The 17,811-nt window shown below is 40.6% G+C and overlaps 1 protein-coding gene across 4 annotated transcripts in view; it reads right to left on the bottom strand.

Moving 5' to 3' along the window:
* SLC8A1 (solute carrier family 8 member A1) overlaps positions 1–17,811 on the bottom strand; it is a gene marked incomplete at its 3' end in the record, with an annotated part of 271,539 nt that overhangs the window by 56,309 nt on the left and 197,419 nt on the right. For 2 of the 4 annotated variants that reach the window (XM_080914733.1, XM_080914732.1), the window contains exon 3: positions 862–968. In XM_080914733.1, the coding sequence (XP_080770859.1) occupies positions 862–968 (107 nt within the window). Of the gene's footprint in view, positions 1–206; positions 311–861; positions 969–17,811 lie in introns of all 4 variants that reach the window. The other 2 variants (XM_080914734.1, XM_080914731.1) reach the window with 2 other exon arrangements.

The raw sequence follows: 17,811 nt of genomic DNA on the forward strand, positions 1-17,811 counted from the left end.
AGGAAATCTGGTTGCAAACAAGGTTAGTTGTCCCTTCCTAAGGGAAACGGGCATTGCTTGGTGCACTTATTAGGAAGGGGGCTTCAAAGGCAATGGAGTTTAGTACTCAGGCCAGGGAGAGGAGAGAGTTAAGTGTGAGAGCAGGGAGACACGGAGAAGGAGAAGAGTACAATTTCTCGCTGTATTGTCTTTGTATACTCTCACACCTTTCATTCCTCTTCTTATCCATTTTGGTTCCTCAAGCACAAGGGAGAAACTGCACTCTTTCTCATATTCCTCACGGTCAAATATTCTAATGGTAATGATCTTCCTGTGGGGACACAAGACAGAGGCAAAACAAATGGTTGGAGTCACACGCTCATGCTCTAGATGACCACCAAGCTGGATGTTATTGTGATGTTACGGAGGGAAAACTGGCAGCACATGGCCTTCCAGGCATATGTAAAAGGGCATCTCAGATGCTCTCCACTGGTCCCCGCTGAGGTTTCTGTGTCTGTAGATCCCTTTCCTACATCCTCCCGTTTCTCCCACAAGTGCAAAAGCTGGTTTAGAATTTGGATATTGCGTAGTTACCAGAACCCGTTTCCTCAGCTATGGGCGCTTGAATGATTGTGCCCAAAACGAACCCGCAGACCTACATGGGACGGACGCAGTGGCCATAACTGGCTGATGTAGCTGCAGTTCTGGTCCACGGCTGCCACGGTGAGAGCTATGCCCTGTTACATAGTGGAGGCATGTGTGCGTTTTAAGTCATGTTCTAAAGATGTGGGCATCCGGGGAGGCTCAGCCCTGGAGCGGAAGCTGTCGGGCTCAGCCCTGGAGCGGAAGCTGTCGGGCTCAGCCCTGGAGCAGCTCCCCCACCTTTCTTCTCACTCATCTCCACCAGACGGGGTTCTCCAATCTCAATGAAGAAGGTCTTGTTTTTCTCGTACTCCTCGTCATCGATTACCTTGACTGATATTGTTTTGCTGAAACAGAGAAGAATAGAAATTGACGAACAAGGGAAGAGGCAAAGCAAAGAAACATAGGCAAGAAGAAGCAAGGTTAGAGAGGTCAGTGAGAACAGGGTTCCTTGCCCAGGACCATAGAATTCACCTGGACAAAGTACAGTTCTCAACATTAATTAGCTTGTTATCATTGCGAGAGGGAAAAACAGGAAAACAGATTAGAATCAGAAAAGAAAAAATGCTTATTAAAGTATTTAACTATTAGATGAGTGCTGCAGGTCATTGCTTTAGAACAAATGAATAAAATACGATGAGGACAGTGAGATGTGTCAGTGGGTAAAGGCACTGAACACCCAGTCCAGTGAGCTGAGTTCCATTCACGGAGTTCTGACTGCAGCCAGCTGTCCTCTGCCCTTCACCCAGAGGCCAAGGCAGGCACACCTCCATACATGCGTACACACACACACACACACACACACACACACACACACACACCACATTCAAACATAAATAAATAAATACAAAGAATAAAAACATAATAAAATATTGAGAGAGATGTTATCCTAAGTGAGGGGTAATTTTCCCTTTCTCTGTATTTTGCTTTGTTTCTAAGGATAATATTGAAATTTTTTGTTGTTCATTATATAATTACATCATTATCCTCGTCCGTTTACTTTCTCCAAACTCTCCCATATACCTCTCATTGCTTTATTTTTAAATTTATGGCCTCTTTTTATTAATTGCTTAATTGCTATGATATATATATACATATATATATATATCAATATGTCAATATATATATATCAACACACACACATATGTTCGTAAATACAGAAAGATAACCTGCTCAGTTTGTATAATGTTATTTGCATGTAGAAATTTTAGGACTGAGCATTTGGTCTTGAGTAACGAATTGAGTATTGGTATGCTCCCAAGCATAACATTTTTATTGTTACATTTCATTAAAATAATGTATGTGTAGAAGCATTATAGAAGAGACGATAGGGTCTCTTCGCTCTCTCCTCAGTGTCTGAGAGTCTAACTTATTGAGTCCCGTGGCTTTTCACCTGTACCATACATAGCAGGAGGTTTTTCAACTTCTAAAGATGGAGACACTATGTCCTCAGAATGATTGTTTCAGAGGAGGGGACGGCTATTTACGTCATGGTTTTTCATCCCTTGCCAAGCTGAACTTCAACTCTCATTAGCTACAGCAATTATATACTACTTTCCTCCGTCATAAATTCATTGAGAAGTTTCACAGAGCATTGATCTCGAACGCCAGCCCTCGGCAGTGTTTGTGCTATGGTCCTGTGGTTGCAGATGACTGATGGGCAAAATGCAAATATTATGCAAATTCTAACTCCAGTGATGATACCAGACATAACTCTTGATGGATCTGAACATAGATCATTCTAATATTACCTTGTAACCAATAAAGCTTTGGTGTGTTGTATATTACACTTTAATTAGAGATCCCTAAATACTTATTTAACAAGACTTTTAGAAATACCATCAACCAAGATAATAGCTGGCAAAACTTTAAAACAACAGGTTTGCAAAGACAGACTTTTTTAGTTAAATGAAGCTTTTTACTTAAATTAATTCTTTAATTTAATTAAAATTTAATTTAATTCTCTGGGTCATTTAGAACACCATAGACTGGTGTATAATCTTGCTTTTAGTTCATTGATCAAATCTCTCAAGTTTCATCTAGACAGAGGCTTTCTAATGACTATCTGGCATTCTATTTTAGCATAAAGGAAGTTCGAAGAAATTCTACAAATTTCCCAGGCCCCATTTCCAAATGTTGACCTCTTCCTATCTAGGCTTAACATTGTCAAGATGAGATCTAATGCTTGGGACCTCGTATTGCTCTTACTTTCCTCCGCTGGAGAATGTGCATGGCACCCCAGTGTTTCCCTCCAGAGAGGAGTGCATTTGCTTGTGTCTCAAAGACTATCAGCACATAGGGGAACAGTTACACATGAGTAATATAACAATCATGTATTTCACTGTGTGTGTGTGTGTGTGTGTCTGTGTGTACATAATAAAATAAGATGATATTTAGTTGTGAATTTGCATCTTTAAAAAAATCCAAAATACTACATGAAGCCCAAGTGTGATGGCTATTCCTGCGTATCAACTTGACTACATCTGGAATGAACCACAGTTTAGAAATGGAGGGCACATCTTTGATCCAATGCCTTCGAAAGGTATGTTCTATTTGGAAAATAGAAAGAAGCTGCTATTTTACATTAGATCAAATTTACCATCGAAGTTTCATCAAAGGTCTATTTTGTTCTTAAAAAATTTAAGCTCCTTAGGTATTAATTTCTACTTTATATTCCTGCGCTCTTAAACTGTGATTGCCAAGCTCTGTTAAGACAAGCGATGACAAGTCAGGCTGCAATGGTCTTCCTTCTTATCATAGAACATATGTAATATTCCCAGACCACAGTTCCTCACCGATGCATTTAGACTAAGGATGTAAAGAAAGTCTACTACATTTGGTTGGAGTACTGATTTTATGCCCAATGGACGATAATATCCCAGCTTACTCAGTGACCAAAAGTCACCTGCTGACACATTCTTCCTTGTCACTGCACAATGCCATTGCTGCCACTGTTGTAGTGTGTGCTAGTTAGCCTTAATTACCAACTTAATACAACCTAGAACCATCTGGGAAGACAGTATCAATGGCAGAATCACCCACAGCAGGTGCCTATCTGCGGCAAATTGTCTTGATTGTTAATTGAGGTGGAAAAACCCATCTTTCATGTGGACCGTACTGTGCCATGGGCTGGGTACTGAATTATGCAACAGAAGTGGAAGCTAGCTGAAAGCTAGGAAGCAGCTAGTGTGGGTGCATTTCTCTCTCTGTTCTGGGCTGTAGGTGTGATTGGATTAGCTGCTTAGCTTCCTGCCTGGACTTTCCTGCCACAGTGGGTTGAAGCTTGGAATTTGTAAGACAAAGTTTGCCTTCCTTATGTTACTTCTAGTCAGGGTATTTATCACAGCAACAAAAATTAATCTAGAACCCATTGTATTAGATTCATTTTCAATACCCCCCAAAACAGTGACAGTATCCCGAAAATCTTGTTTATAGCTAAAAAAAGCACTTGAAACATATCATTGGAGCATCAATATTTGCCATGATGAGATGTGTTTTTTGGAAATATTTTGCCATTTGGTAATTGTGACATTTCAAAAAAAAAAAAAGAAAATAAAGAAAGATGACATGTACCCATAAATGACTTTATAAAGACACACCTATAATAGCATCTGCATAATTGCATATCATGTCAAAAATCATTAGAAGTGATCAGTAATGCCCTTGGCATGCGAAGCTATTAAATTATATACTGATTTAGCTTCTCTAGTACAGTAAAACTATTAATAGGAAATGTGGTTAGGAAAGGCCATTTCAGTCAACCTGAAGTGACAGTATAAAGTCACCCCTGAGTTAATTCTCTAAATCAAGACATCCGAAGTCAGAAGCCATTGTTTGCTCTGTGTGTCTTTTACTTCAGAACAGAAAGGTGGTGGTGGTGGAATTATCCAATGTAATTGGCAAAGGGAACCACCATGAGAAATATTCGATCCAGTCGTCGCTTTTCATTTATGGAACCCAACCCTTGAAGGTCAAGCTGCCCAATGATCTACCACAGAGCATGCTGCTCATGGCTTGGTGACGATTGCACCCAGACTGAATAATAAACCTTTGCTTCCCAGGATTCAGCAAGGGAAATGGAGTCTCAAGAATGGTGAGGTTGTGAAGTCTCCCAGTCCACCCCTTAAAACCTTATCATAGGCGCTGTCTCGAGGGCATCACAGATGCATCCTGGCCTTTCTGCTTTGTTCACCAACGGGAGGCTGTTAGGCATGTTTATTGTTTTCAACTGACATCTTGTGTTGAGAGCCGTTTGTGCCGCACCCAAACATGGCGCTGGCTTCCCGCCGATGACTCAGCAAACAGAGCTGTTGCCCAGCCCAAGAGACATAGTGCGCATGTGCCACAGAAGTCACAGCCCACTCTCGGGGCATGCTAATGAGTTACTGGAGAGCGCACCAATCAGGTAGCGACACGAGTCTCCTGGGCATATATAAGCAGTACATTTTCCTTCCACGTGGTCCCCTGCTCAGAGTATTGTACAATAAAGGTTGTTTGCAGAAGAATCCTGTTGTCGCATGGTTAGCCACCAGGGAAGTTCGAGTCCCACATGGTTTGAGATACTAAGTCTCATCAGGATGTCTGTGATGAGAGTCACAACTGATAACGTGTTCAGTGGGAATGTGAAAAGTTAGGAGCTTCATAAATTACCAGTGGAAATGCAGAACAGTTCAGTGAAATGTTTGGAAAAAAGCCTCAGGAGTTTATAAAGGGAGTGGGCAAACAATTCCACTTCTAGGCAGGTGGCAAAGAAAATAAAGGTGGGAACCACCAAGTATTTGTCAGGATGTTGGGTGGATCAAAACAAAACAAGGATCTACCTACACAACAGAATATTACTTGGCAATGTAAAGGGAGTGTTGATAGAAGCCATGGCATGGAAAAATTTAGGAGTATATTCAGTGAAAGAGCCAGAACCAAAGATAGCATACTGTATAATTCTTTTCTATCTTTTTTAACCTCTCCCTCCCTTCTTGTTCCCTCCCTCCTCTCTCGCACCCTCCCTCTCTTTCATTCTCTAGAATGGGCAACAAAGAATATATGGGTGGTCATCTAGAACAGGAGGCAAGTATGAAGTTTTACACTATTGGTAAAGTTTCATGATTTTATATCAGCGATGCTTGCAAATTTTGAGGACATACTAAGTACACTGAATTGTATATTTTACGTTGATTTGCTTCAGTGGTATCTGAGGTTTTTACCTCAAAGAGCCAGTCCTGGGGAAAACGAGACCTTCAAATTTTGCAATATTTTAGTCTTTGCAAAAGGCTGCTTCTTTGGGTGAGTTTTCGGTGAAGACTGAAACCCTGTGAGCATTGCCAAGAAGAAGCTGGGATGCTGCATGCCAGGAGACAGAACAAGCCATTTACATCAAGGCTAAGTGCTTTTTCTAGGTTTGTCGGCTCCATTTCTCAACCCAGGCCTCCCAGTAACTTCACAGAGAGCTGCCTGCCTCCTCCAGCCTCGAGGGCCGCCTGCCTTCTTTGACAGGCTAAGTATTTCCTGGTGGCTGTTGCCTTGGGCCTGGCTTCCTGAGCTTATTTCTTTACCTAGAAGTCTGAAGTATTATAAAAATGCCAGAAGCAGCGCTCCCCTTACAGCATCTATTTAGAAAGGAAAAGAAAGCGCTCTGACCATAGGATATGTCTGCCCACTTCTGGAGGCAGACTGCTCTTTCTCACCAGCACTCTCCGGACCCCTGTTCACAGTCATTCTCTTCTCCTCAGGAGGAGCCATATGCTTGCTCCGCAGAGCTACAATTGTAAAACTTTATACCACTCCCCTCCTCTTTCACAACTGATGGGTGACTCATTGATTTGGGCTTAGAGGAAGAAGGTGAAACTCAGAGGAGAGTCTTGACTAAGTATTTGTCGTTTTTCCTCAAGTAATCTAAAATTATCTTTCCCTTATAAACATTTCAGAAACGAACAGGTTGCTATTCTTAGGCCCTCTGTTGATACTTTTACATTATTGTTAGTAAGCTGGGGAGAAACTTTAGGCATGGATTCACTGGAGAATTTGCTTAATATCCTATGCTTACTTTGATAGGAAACAAACCCATGATCTCGTCTGTTTATTTATTTGAAATGGCAGGAGTATGCAAAAGAAGCTCATGTGACCGGGTTCTGCACTAGGCTCTAGCAATTTCTGGTTCAGCTAATTGGGCAGGCGCTACCTGGCTTCCTTCTAAATATCAAAGCTATCCCTTAATGAATGAGACCAAGATACATCACATCACAACTGTCATGCACGTTTGCAGGACTGTGACAATCAATGACTGTCACTGTTCTCAAAGTGCGGCTGATGGGATTTCACAGGCTGTCACAAGATGAAAAGGTTTGTCAGGTCTACTACACGCAATAATATCTTGCAAAGGGGAATGAATGTCAGGCTCTTACTATTAGCTGAAATGCATGGCTGGGGCCGAGGCTCAGTGGTAGAGCAGTTGCTAGCTGGAAAATAGTAGCGGTGTTTACAGCTCTTTTTTGCTTGTCTGAACAGTCACCAAAGGGGTAGATGGAAAATAGGGCCATTGAAGTCAGGGATATTAAAGTCGGTAGAGAGGAATCCCTGAAAATTCGTTCTCAGACACAGCTCTGGACTACATCCTATATTCACGTAGCCTTGTGCAGGACCCTGAGCTCCAAGAAGGAGTGTGAGGCCACTATGCTTAGCCTTGAAGCTCCAACTCTGCCTGATTCCTACCCACCATCAGCTGCACATCAGAGAGTCTGAGTCTCCCTGGAGCTCCTTGTGTGAAACATGAGTCTAACAAATAGGGATGGTGCCAGTCTGTCACTCAAATCGACTTTGAGAATAAGAGTTGCTGAAGCAGCCACATCAAAGTGATTCTCTAGAGGGACTGTCATCTGCACACTGATTTTGCTGCTGTTTTGGGTGGCAATTGAATTCATTGCCACAACCAGAGGGAGGAACAAGGAGCTAAAATCCTGTGGCCCCAGGGAGACTAGAGGGATGTCTAAGAACACTGGAAAACTTGCTCTGTTTTCCATTCTCCAGTTCACTTTTTAAATTGTATGGCAAGTATCTGATTTTTTTTTTCAAATAGTAACAAAGGTAACATATCCTTGGTTTCTTCTTTAGCTCTTAGTTATAGATGTTCACCTCAGAAGCGATCGTCTAAGTCTTGGATCTGTCTGTAATCACATAAATCTGGTGGTGGAGGCAGGAGGATGGAGGTAGGTGTCAGCTTGGGCCACATGACCAATGACACGACAGGTTGGGCTAGAAGAAAACCCTCGGCTCCAAGGCAGATGAAACAAAATGAAAATAAATGGTAACAACCCAAACCTTTCTGAGAACATGGCACCCTGAGAAACCCAGAAGCTTCCCTTCTGGAAACAAGAGGATGAGAAACAAAGGAAAGAGAATCTATGAGCTTCCTCCCTTTCTCTAGAAAAAGGACTGATGATTTCAAGAGATAGGACAAGGTGTATAATCTCTGCTCCAGCAAGAAGTGTGCCAGACAATCTAATACCTCTGAAAGTTCTCATCGCATTTGACAAGCTATCAACAAAACTATTCCAGCAAAGGCTACTAAGAAAAAGAGACAAAGGTATCCTGTAGACTGACCATAACTTTATGATATTTACATATTAACCTGATGATTAACTCACTCAATGACATCAGCATAAACATATAAGGAGCCAGGGATTGTTGTTTAAAGCTGCAAGCTGAGACAACTGTCCATTCAGTGAAAAATAAAATAGATTACATATCAGATACAGAGGCTGGCCATAATGGTGGAAATTTATCAAATTTTCATTTTTTAATTTATCTATTTTTATTGTGTAATAGATTTTTATTGTGGAAATGTATAAGAGAGCCATGCTTTTAACATAATAATGAAGGATTTCAGCATCTTAAAGTTTCTTTCTAGGTTAGAGATGCAACTTAATGATGGCATGCCTATCTTAACATGTGCAGAGTTCTGGCTTCAAACTTCAGGAATGCTACCTCCTTCCTGACACAGCATTCCCTAATTTACTCTCAAGACTACATGTACATCTGCAATATGACAGTTACACTTGAACATAGTCTCCCTAGAATACATTATTTCAATGATACCTCAATCCAGAGGCTGATGTTACGAGTGCCCCATGGGAAGCTGGGCATGGCAGCAAAAATAGAATTCACCATATCTGTTTGCAGTGTACACCGGGGCTGGGACCTCTCAGGTACCACACTATTATGGCAGGTGTCCAGTGTGACCCCTGGGTGATTTGTCAAGTGAAGAATGGGGACAGGGCTGTCTATGGCCTTGTGCAAATGACTTCATCTGTGCCTTACTTACCTAACCTATGGAAATGTATTTTACCATAGGTTGTAAAGAAGGTAACGGGCCAAGAAGAAAAGCAGAACAGGGCTGGGTATGTTGCAAGCACCCATTAAAGCTACAGAGAATAAAGAGCTAAGAGAGTAGATGCTAAGAATTTCGGGGGCCAGGGATGTTTGCTAAAGTCAGTAGAAATCAATCAAAGGCATGTTTGTTTTCTCAAGTCAGAGTTTCAGTCCATCTTTTTGGCTATTTTTCCCTGATAATCTAACAAACAAACAAAAAGACAGACAGACAGACAGACAAAACCCCAACTTTGCGCTTGAGAGACTCCCATCATTGCTTATGTAAAACACCATAAGCTTTCAGCAAACCCATAGGCTCATGTTTTCCAAGTTCTTCCTCGCTAACACAAACACACCAATGTGTATGGCTTCGAGATGATGTGTGTTCCTTTCCCTAAAGCATTTTCCTGCTTATCGAGATCAGTTCCTGTTCACTGTTAAGAATTCACAAATAGAGAAATTAAAATAAACAGCAACAGCCTGGCTGTTGGGGTTCATGGGCAGCAACCCTATTGTATCTCAAGCTGTGTGTCTACTTAATGATCGTTGAATCCAGGGCGGTCTATAACAATAGAAACTGTTTGAGAATGTTTAGTTCCTAATGACTGCACATAAACCTTAAGCACGTGCTTTTCTATGGATGAGCTATTCTTCATTAGCCCTTCTAGTGGTGACTATTCTCCTTTAGATTGTCAACAGGTCTCAACACTTGGGAGCTCTTCTGATATCTACTATGGGCAGTGACCTTCTCCAGCTCCTTTCACTCCATAAATCTTTATGGATGTTTTTTTTTTCTAAATTTTGCTGTTTAGGAAATTCGTGTGTCCACGTGTGAGAGGAGACATTCTCTCCTTGGTTAATACTAACACTTTTGGCTTATTTTTCTGGGTAGATTTTCACGATTCTGTTTCTAATGCTGTTTTCCCAGATGTTTCCCAATGCTGCCCCACCACACGTAAAGTATGTGTCTTCTTTTCTTTCTAAATCACATGCTCTGCAAATGGAAATGTAATGAAATCTGCCAACATCTCAAAGCTAGTGGATTCCCGAATCAATAAGAAAACTCATCTCCAGACTTTATCTAGTTCTGTGTTGGGTATTTGATTATTTTGGTACAGCCCAGGTTCTTCATCTCTGCTTACGAATATCTAGTTTTACCACTGCTCATAGCGACCCTTTTCTCGTTCTCCTCTTTTAAATTAAACACAGGGTGAAGATAACTTCAGAATGAACCCCATTTGTGTGTATTGTTCCTGTAACTCATTTCATATTTCCACATTGTCTATCATGCTGAGGGGCACTTTATAAATTTAATGGCTCAAATATTGGAACTTTGGGCTTCCTTTGGTATGGATGGCTATATAGACTACTCATGACCTAGACAGTCTTTGACCTCCAAAAATGTACAACATCTACAGACATACCAAATGAAGAGACAAGGTCAAATAATAAACCCTCAAAACCAAACTGCGATCATATCAGGATCTCCGTATCTTAGAATACGTTCTCAGTACTGCTCTCTTCTTTTGTTGAGCTGGGTCCTGGTATGACAGCTCCTATCAACCACTAAACAAGGAAACCTGATGACCACCTCTTTTCATGTAGTAGGAATGGGTAGTGACTGTTTACTTGTATATAAGTGACTCTGAGTGTGACACTTAGAAGACATCTATTTTTAAAGAGGCCTTAATTTTCCTAATTGAAAGGCAGTAATTATGGAAGGACTTGGCTTTGTGTCTTAGGATACTGAATTGCATGCCTCTATGAGGAAGAAGCCTCCTGAGTAACTGATGACAATGGAGAAGAATTAAAACCCACATCAATTAAGAATCTGAGTTATTAGTAACAAAGTATCAAGTGCCTCAGGATGATGGAGCTTTGTGCCATTGTCTCCACCTGTGCAAAACCAACTGGCACACTGTGGACTTCTACTGACCTTTCCAGCATAGTACCCACGTGGCTTTTAAAGTCCTTCCTGGGTATTCCCTCACTCTAAAACCCACCTAATGGTTATCGTTTTCAAACCCTTGATTTTAATAGAAGGGAGCTAGGGCGGTTTATAGGTAAGACAAAATTAGCAAGGAAACAATTTAACTGTTCACTGATATGAGCAATTTGAAGCTTAAAATCAAAATTAGCAAAACTAGCATGGACTTTATGGGCTTTGAAGTGAATACGTGGTTTGCTTTTTTCTCTCCCTCCTTTATGTTTCTTGCTCTAATGGAAACTTTTCCCAATTAAGCTTTATAGACTCACAGGATGCAAATAATGGCACTGTTTAATTTTGAGGAGGTAGTTGGTGAGAAGTTTGTCAATTAGTTATAGACTTGTTTCGGGTGTGGTTACATTTAAAGCACACAGTGTTAAGGGGAACTCTGTAAGAGATTTCCAGAATGGCTTCCTTTTATGATGGTGGGCATAGTTGGCTTAGGGTTCAGAAAACATCTTCATTGTCCTTTCAGGATTTGGGTTATTTTATAAGTTTTATAGGAAGTCTGAATTTTTATTTCAGAGCACTATGTGGGCGGAGCAGACATCAGCACCTAGATTTGTAGCTTTCAGCAGCGAGACTGTATCTTGTCACTTTCTCTAAATTTCAATTTCATCAAGAACCAGAGGAAGAGAAAAAGGATGCAATCCACAGGCTTAATATTTCTAAAATGTAATAATGAATAGCAGAAGGCTTTCTCAGTCAGGCAGTATCAAACTCGTAGTGCCTTTGTGATGACAATCCGACTTCAACTTCTCACTTTGTGACTATGCTTGCTCAAATCGAGTTTGGCGCTCCTTTTGGTAAACTAATGCCTCTTTGATCCCTTCCAATAATGCATAGGGAAGTAATGTCCAAACAGTGAAATGCTAATTTTGCAAACTACAAGTCTTCTATGTGACCGTGAGTGCAGCCTCACCTGATACGATCCGTGCTTTAGTACTGTCTCAGTTTTCAGTTCTATCTTATGATGATGGAACCAAAGCCCTTTGAAGCTAAGAGCATCTGATACAGTCCAGTGATGCACTAAACCAAAAACCTCACTAATTATTTATAATGACGACACCATACTTCAGCATTTCTCCAAACACCGTCACGTAGAATTGGGCTTAAGTTGTGTAGGTTAAACAGCACATGAAGTAATGTCAGTAATGGGGAACTTTGCAGTGACTCTCAGAGGCAGGCCTATGTATTGTGAATGAATCCTAGTTTTTATGTTATTCAGAACAGAAAACCTTTAAAAGGTTGTTATATTTATACATCTCACCCTTCCTGTTCAGTTGTTACCTTGGTACAGTATTCACAGTTCTCAGATACCTTTTCTAGTACTTTCCTTGGGAGGTTGTAAATAATAAAAATCTGTTACCATTTTGACTGTAGCAGTTTTCTTCCTGAATAGGTGTTTAAAGGACACTGGGAAGGCACGTGAAGAGGACCTGTCATATGGCTACATGACCCACCAATCATATAGCTGGGTCACATTTCAATACCATAAGCCATTTGGACTGTGCCACATGTTCACTAGTAATCACATTACCCAGGGACCTGATGCCGTACAAAGCTACACTAAGTATGGGATTGTTCATGTAGCCTGCGTTTGGTCTCACAGGGAAAAAGAGGAGTGTGAGTTCACAGTGCCAAAAGTCTGGCATGGATAGCAAAGCTCCCCCCTGCTCCCATATGTGCTAATCCTAAGAAGGCTTCTGTGCTATGGGAGCAGAGAGAATGAGGAACCTCACATAAAGTAAGAATAATTGGTCTGAGTCTTGATGCAAAAAAATTTTTTTATAGGTAGAAATATTTTTAATATTCAAAGACCATACACACACACACACACACCTGAAACACAACCAGAATGACACACATATAAACGAAAACCAGATAAACAAACAAACCTAGTACAAATAAAGTGACAAAAAAACAAAACAAAAAACCAAAGAGTTTGGAGTCATGTTGGCACAATTTTGTAAGGAAATGACCATTCTTGACCTTTGACCTAAGCATTCAATCAAGAAGGAAGCCAGGAAGTATTTAAATATTTGAAGAAATGTTTGGCCTCTTATCAACCAGTCTGACTGTCAAAGCTCTATTTTTCTCCAGTTTCTCATTCTTGAAAACCTATCTGTCAGTTAGAGAATACAAGTTGAATTCTCAGGAATTGCTCTTTTTGATCCCTTCCTTTGGGCCACAAAGATCCATTTTTCATCACAAGATGGAAGTAGTGAAATCCACATTCGACCAGAGAAAAGACTAGCAAATTGTAAACTGACCTGATTTGCATGAGCAGAAAATCCAATTATCTGACACAAAGTCATCTCTAAGCAAATATTTTATCTTATCTTTATCTATCATGAGTGGTTTGGGTCAGGTTTTGAAAAACGTTGCTTGGCCATACATATTAAGTTTGAAAATTAATTTATTAGAAATTGAGATATTAGATGTCTGTTTTGGATGTAAGACTGCAATTGTCTAATTTTAAACAGCACTGGCAGAGAACCTGATGAGAGAATTATAACCAGAAGTGTAACTAACAGAGGGACAAGTTAAAGGCTGGGGTATGGGAAAAGGAGAAAATGAGTGTCATTCTTTTAGTACAATGTGTAGTCATACACAAACACAACATATTCAAGAGGAGGGTAGAAAGGAGATAGAGGAAGGAAATGAAACATCTTGGGGTCAGTGATGTTATTTAATACTATAGGGAATTACAATGCAAGTAGACTGGAGGGGTGAACAACATGACATTGACTCCTTTCTTTGTTTTCTAAAGACATGAGTAGAAAGGGGCTGAAGGCAAAGTAGAGAACAGGGCTTCAGTAGGAGTGGGGCATGCCATTTCCAGGGCTACATGGGACTGGTCCATCAAAGTGAAATAAGACCAGTTGAAAATGGTTAAGATTGGAATGTGATATACTCATGAGGTAGGACTGGTTGCTGAATGTTATGGAACTACACCAGCTATTGATAGTGGAGAGGATCTAGTCCAAAGATGAACCTGGAAAGTATAGACCTGTGCAATAGATGAAAGCCAGGTAAATTGCTTGTTGTGATGAGCCAACAAAGCAAAGCGAACCAAAACATACACTGGGGTATTATGGGATTGAGATACAAAATAATATGTTGACTGTAAATAATGTCAACATAGCTGAGCACTGTCACTGACTGGGAGAAATGCCAGTCTTCCAAAGACACCACTGACCAACAGGAATGAGTTCATTTACTGAAGATGACCTGAGTCCTGAAATCAAGCCAGCAGGGTAGAAAGAAGATACAAAATCAAATCTGATTTTTATGTGGATTTCAGAAATGTGTACATTTACTGACTCTCCAAGTGTCTGGAAGAATAGTTGTGAGACTCACGGAAGTTCTACATATTTGAAAAAAGAAAGACAGGAACCTGGAATGGGTGTGTAGGCCAGGATTTGTGACCAGCAAGCTTTCTGTGATACCAACGACCAGCAGTTCAAAGTAGAGCTTCTGAAATTGTTTATAGTTAAGGGAAGGGTAGCCAAGGAAGACTGAGGTAGCTTACTGAGATTAAGCTTGTGTTGTAAGACCCACAGAAGAATAATGCAGAGAAAAAAAAAACATGGGAAGAAAACCTGAAATGACTACAATGCCTTTCCCTGGGGATTTTCTATCAAATTTGCTCAACACTTTTTCTATGATGATCATCTTTTGTTATTTAATACCGATTGGCCATTTAAATAATGGGTCTGAATATGGAAGATGTGTAACAATATAATTTAAAAGATTAAGAAGCTGGGAAATGGGAGATAATAAATCTTTGCCTTGATGTGTTTAATCCAAGTCAGGGTGAGGTTCACGCATCAGCATCTGCCCATACAGCATCGCCTGGCACTTACTGTTGAGGAACTAGACAAGATTTGATTGTCCCTCCTTCATGAAAAGCTATTTCTACCATTTCCCTGTTAGAGGCCTGATGAAATAATTACCAGGAAATCATTTGGTAGTGATACATCTCCTGGTATATTTAGTTCTTCCTGAGGGACCCCTGTCTCATGCACGTAGACATCTGCATCATTTTCTCTAAGCTCATCCATCATTTGCAGAAGTGACAGCTGATAGCTAAGGAAGGGATTGAACCACAGTCTTATTGTGCATAGGCTAAGGATAGAAATGACCAGCAAACCACAAATGCCAAAGACATCATGGAAAGAAATGTTTCTTAGGAAGGGCTTGTCAGTTTCTAAGCAACCAATTAATTCCCTAACCTATTCATTGACTTTTCTGAATGAAATAGCCAAAGAAATTCACTTAATTAAGCAGGTTAAAGGGGAGGTATTTTGTGACTTTAGCAGGTGCTCTCTCATCCACCTCCCTTGGGCTGGCTTCCTGCCCCTCTTCCGGCAGGTATATCCTTGGGTCAGCTTCAGTTTCCTCAAGTCTCTAAGCATGGGATCTCACATCCAACTCAGTTTTCTTAAAATAGAAGAAGACTGGAAGGTATCTGGAAGAAAACTGATCCACGAAACATTTTCCTGTTTGGGTTACTGCTTAGCTTGCTTCACTTTCTGGAAATAAGAACGATGTTACCCACATGGCTCTAGATTAGGTCTATTGGCAAAGCTTCAGGGTGAATGACTACTTCAGAAAGTTATATGCGGATAGCTTTCATAGAGAGCAGCAGTGCTACCTTTGCCCTCATCTCTAGCCCCATTAGCAACCTGATATGTAAGCCTGAGGTCTCAAGGACATCCTCCTCCCTCTTCCTATCCGCATGTGCAAAGTACACTCAACAGAACTGACCATAAGGCAAGGAAAGCAGAGCTCTAAACTTCTAGAAGGACTTGCTGTCTCTTGGTCAGGGTTTGCAAAGAAAGACCTGAGAATCTTTGAGACTCTGAAATTATCAGATGAAGTTACACAACTAAACTTTATTTCTAGGTTAAATAATTGAAAATGTCCATGTGTACAATTCTCTTCTCAACTGAACATGGGTTGGGTCTATGCAAGGTATATACCGTGTCAGCATGAGTACAATAGAGAACTTAGATGTAACTGAAGTGCTTAACTGTTGGGAAGCACAAACTTTCATTTTGAAAACAACTGTGGTTAAATGAAGCATTAGTTTCATGCACACTGGCTAGTCTCTCATGGGATGCTGCAGACCTGAGAGTTACTTGTATTTCTCTAGAGTGGGAAACTGATTTATAAATATAAATATCAGAAATTAAAGCTCCGTGTTCTCCAAAATATCCAAACATCTGATTACTCCATGCCATTTCTGTAAAATAGTTTAAGTATTTTCCTGTGCTATGGGATATGGTTTGTTAATTTATAAAAGACTATTAGTTAAACTTATATGATCATGAAACAAATGTATCCTATCTCTGAAGTAAATTGCACAGTGATAAGACTGAAAACCCAAAGTAAGGGCTGTGGTATTTGATTTGCTTTCAAGTGTATAAAAAGTATGTTCTGAGCATGCTCGCAAATGTTTAGACTTAACACTGGATAGTGCCTTTTTTTGTGACACCATATGACCTAAGAAGTAACTGTGAGATAATTCCACATGTGATCATTAAACTTTGGCAAAGTTCATAGCAATTCAGCAGTCACTCTGTTTTCTAGTCAAATGGATGGATCTCTTCACAATCTGTGCTCAAAGAAGGGATGGGCAGGTCACATACAGAACACAGAAAGTCATACAGAACACAGAAAGTCACCTGAAGGAAATTAGGGGGCTCTGCTTTGGGGCCTGTGACTAGATCATCATTTTCTTTGTGTGGAACTCGGAGGACACAGTCTATGTGCTGTCTTAAAGCCACCCCCTCCAGGCTGTTTCTTAATCCACAGAGTTCAAATGGCAAAGAACAGCCTTCCAAAAACACCAAAGTGTGCTCTGTACTACTCTGCTGGAGATCAAACCCTTAGCATTCCACAAGGCTTGTTGTATACAGGACAGTCTCTGCTCCAGAACAAGGGTAACAGGAAAGGGGGCTTTAGAGAGACACAGGAGAGCTTACAGTAAACAAAACAAAACCAAACCAAAAATCCAACCCACCAACCAACCAAACAACCAACAACAACAACAACAACAACAACAAAAATCCCCCCAAAATCACCAAAAACCAAAACAAAACAGAACAACAACAAAAACCATCTCTCTGTATTTTAAGGCAGTATGAATTAGGATTTTGGAAGGAAATAGAATATATCCCCATACTCTGCAAAGAAACTGCACCTTCAAAATTCTTTTTCTCACGGAGAAAGACACAAATACAAAAATCACAGGTCCAGAGTTTATGCATTTTGACACATATTCCTGGTCCTACACGAGAACTGGTCAGTTTGAAATTGGCAGGAACTTACTTTTGGGCTCTTGTTCTTGGTTTTGGTTTTAACAGAGGCGCTCTGAGAGGCCTGGAGAATTACTCATCAGTGGCCATATTTGGCAAACCAAGTCTCCCCCCCCCCGCCTTCCCCCCCAAAAAAACTCCCAGTATCATTTATCCTGATAGAGCTGTGACACAGAACAGATGTCATTCCAAAGTTAAAATTACATTGTTTTCATAATAGAGTCAGCTTACATCACTCTTTAATACATCACAGCAATGCTTCTCAGGACACTGTCATGGAGAGGGTGAGCTAGATCTTTCCAGAGAGCTTGCCAAGCACAGATGGTGGGAGGAGTTAAGACTTTTCCAGAACACTCACCGGTTGTTGGAGTGCAATGCTGTGTTGCTAACCTTTACCACACAGACCCCCGTTTGAATTCTCTGACATGGAAGAATTTACAGTGCCCCTATGGTTGACGGAAGACCAGAGATTTGATGGCTGAGGGTACATATTGTCTAGGACTTGAAGTAACATTT

Source organism: Micromys minutus, assembly GCF_963924665.1.
Source record: "Micromys minutus genome assembly, chromosome: 3".
NCBI lineage: Eukaryota > Metazoa > Chordata > Mammalia > Rodentia > Muridae > Micromys > Micromys minutus.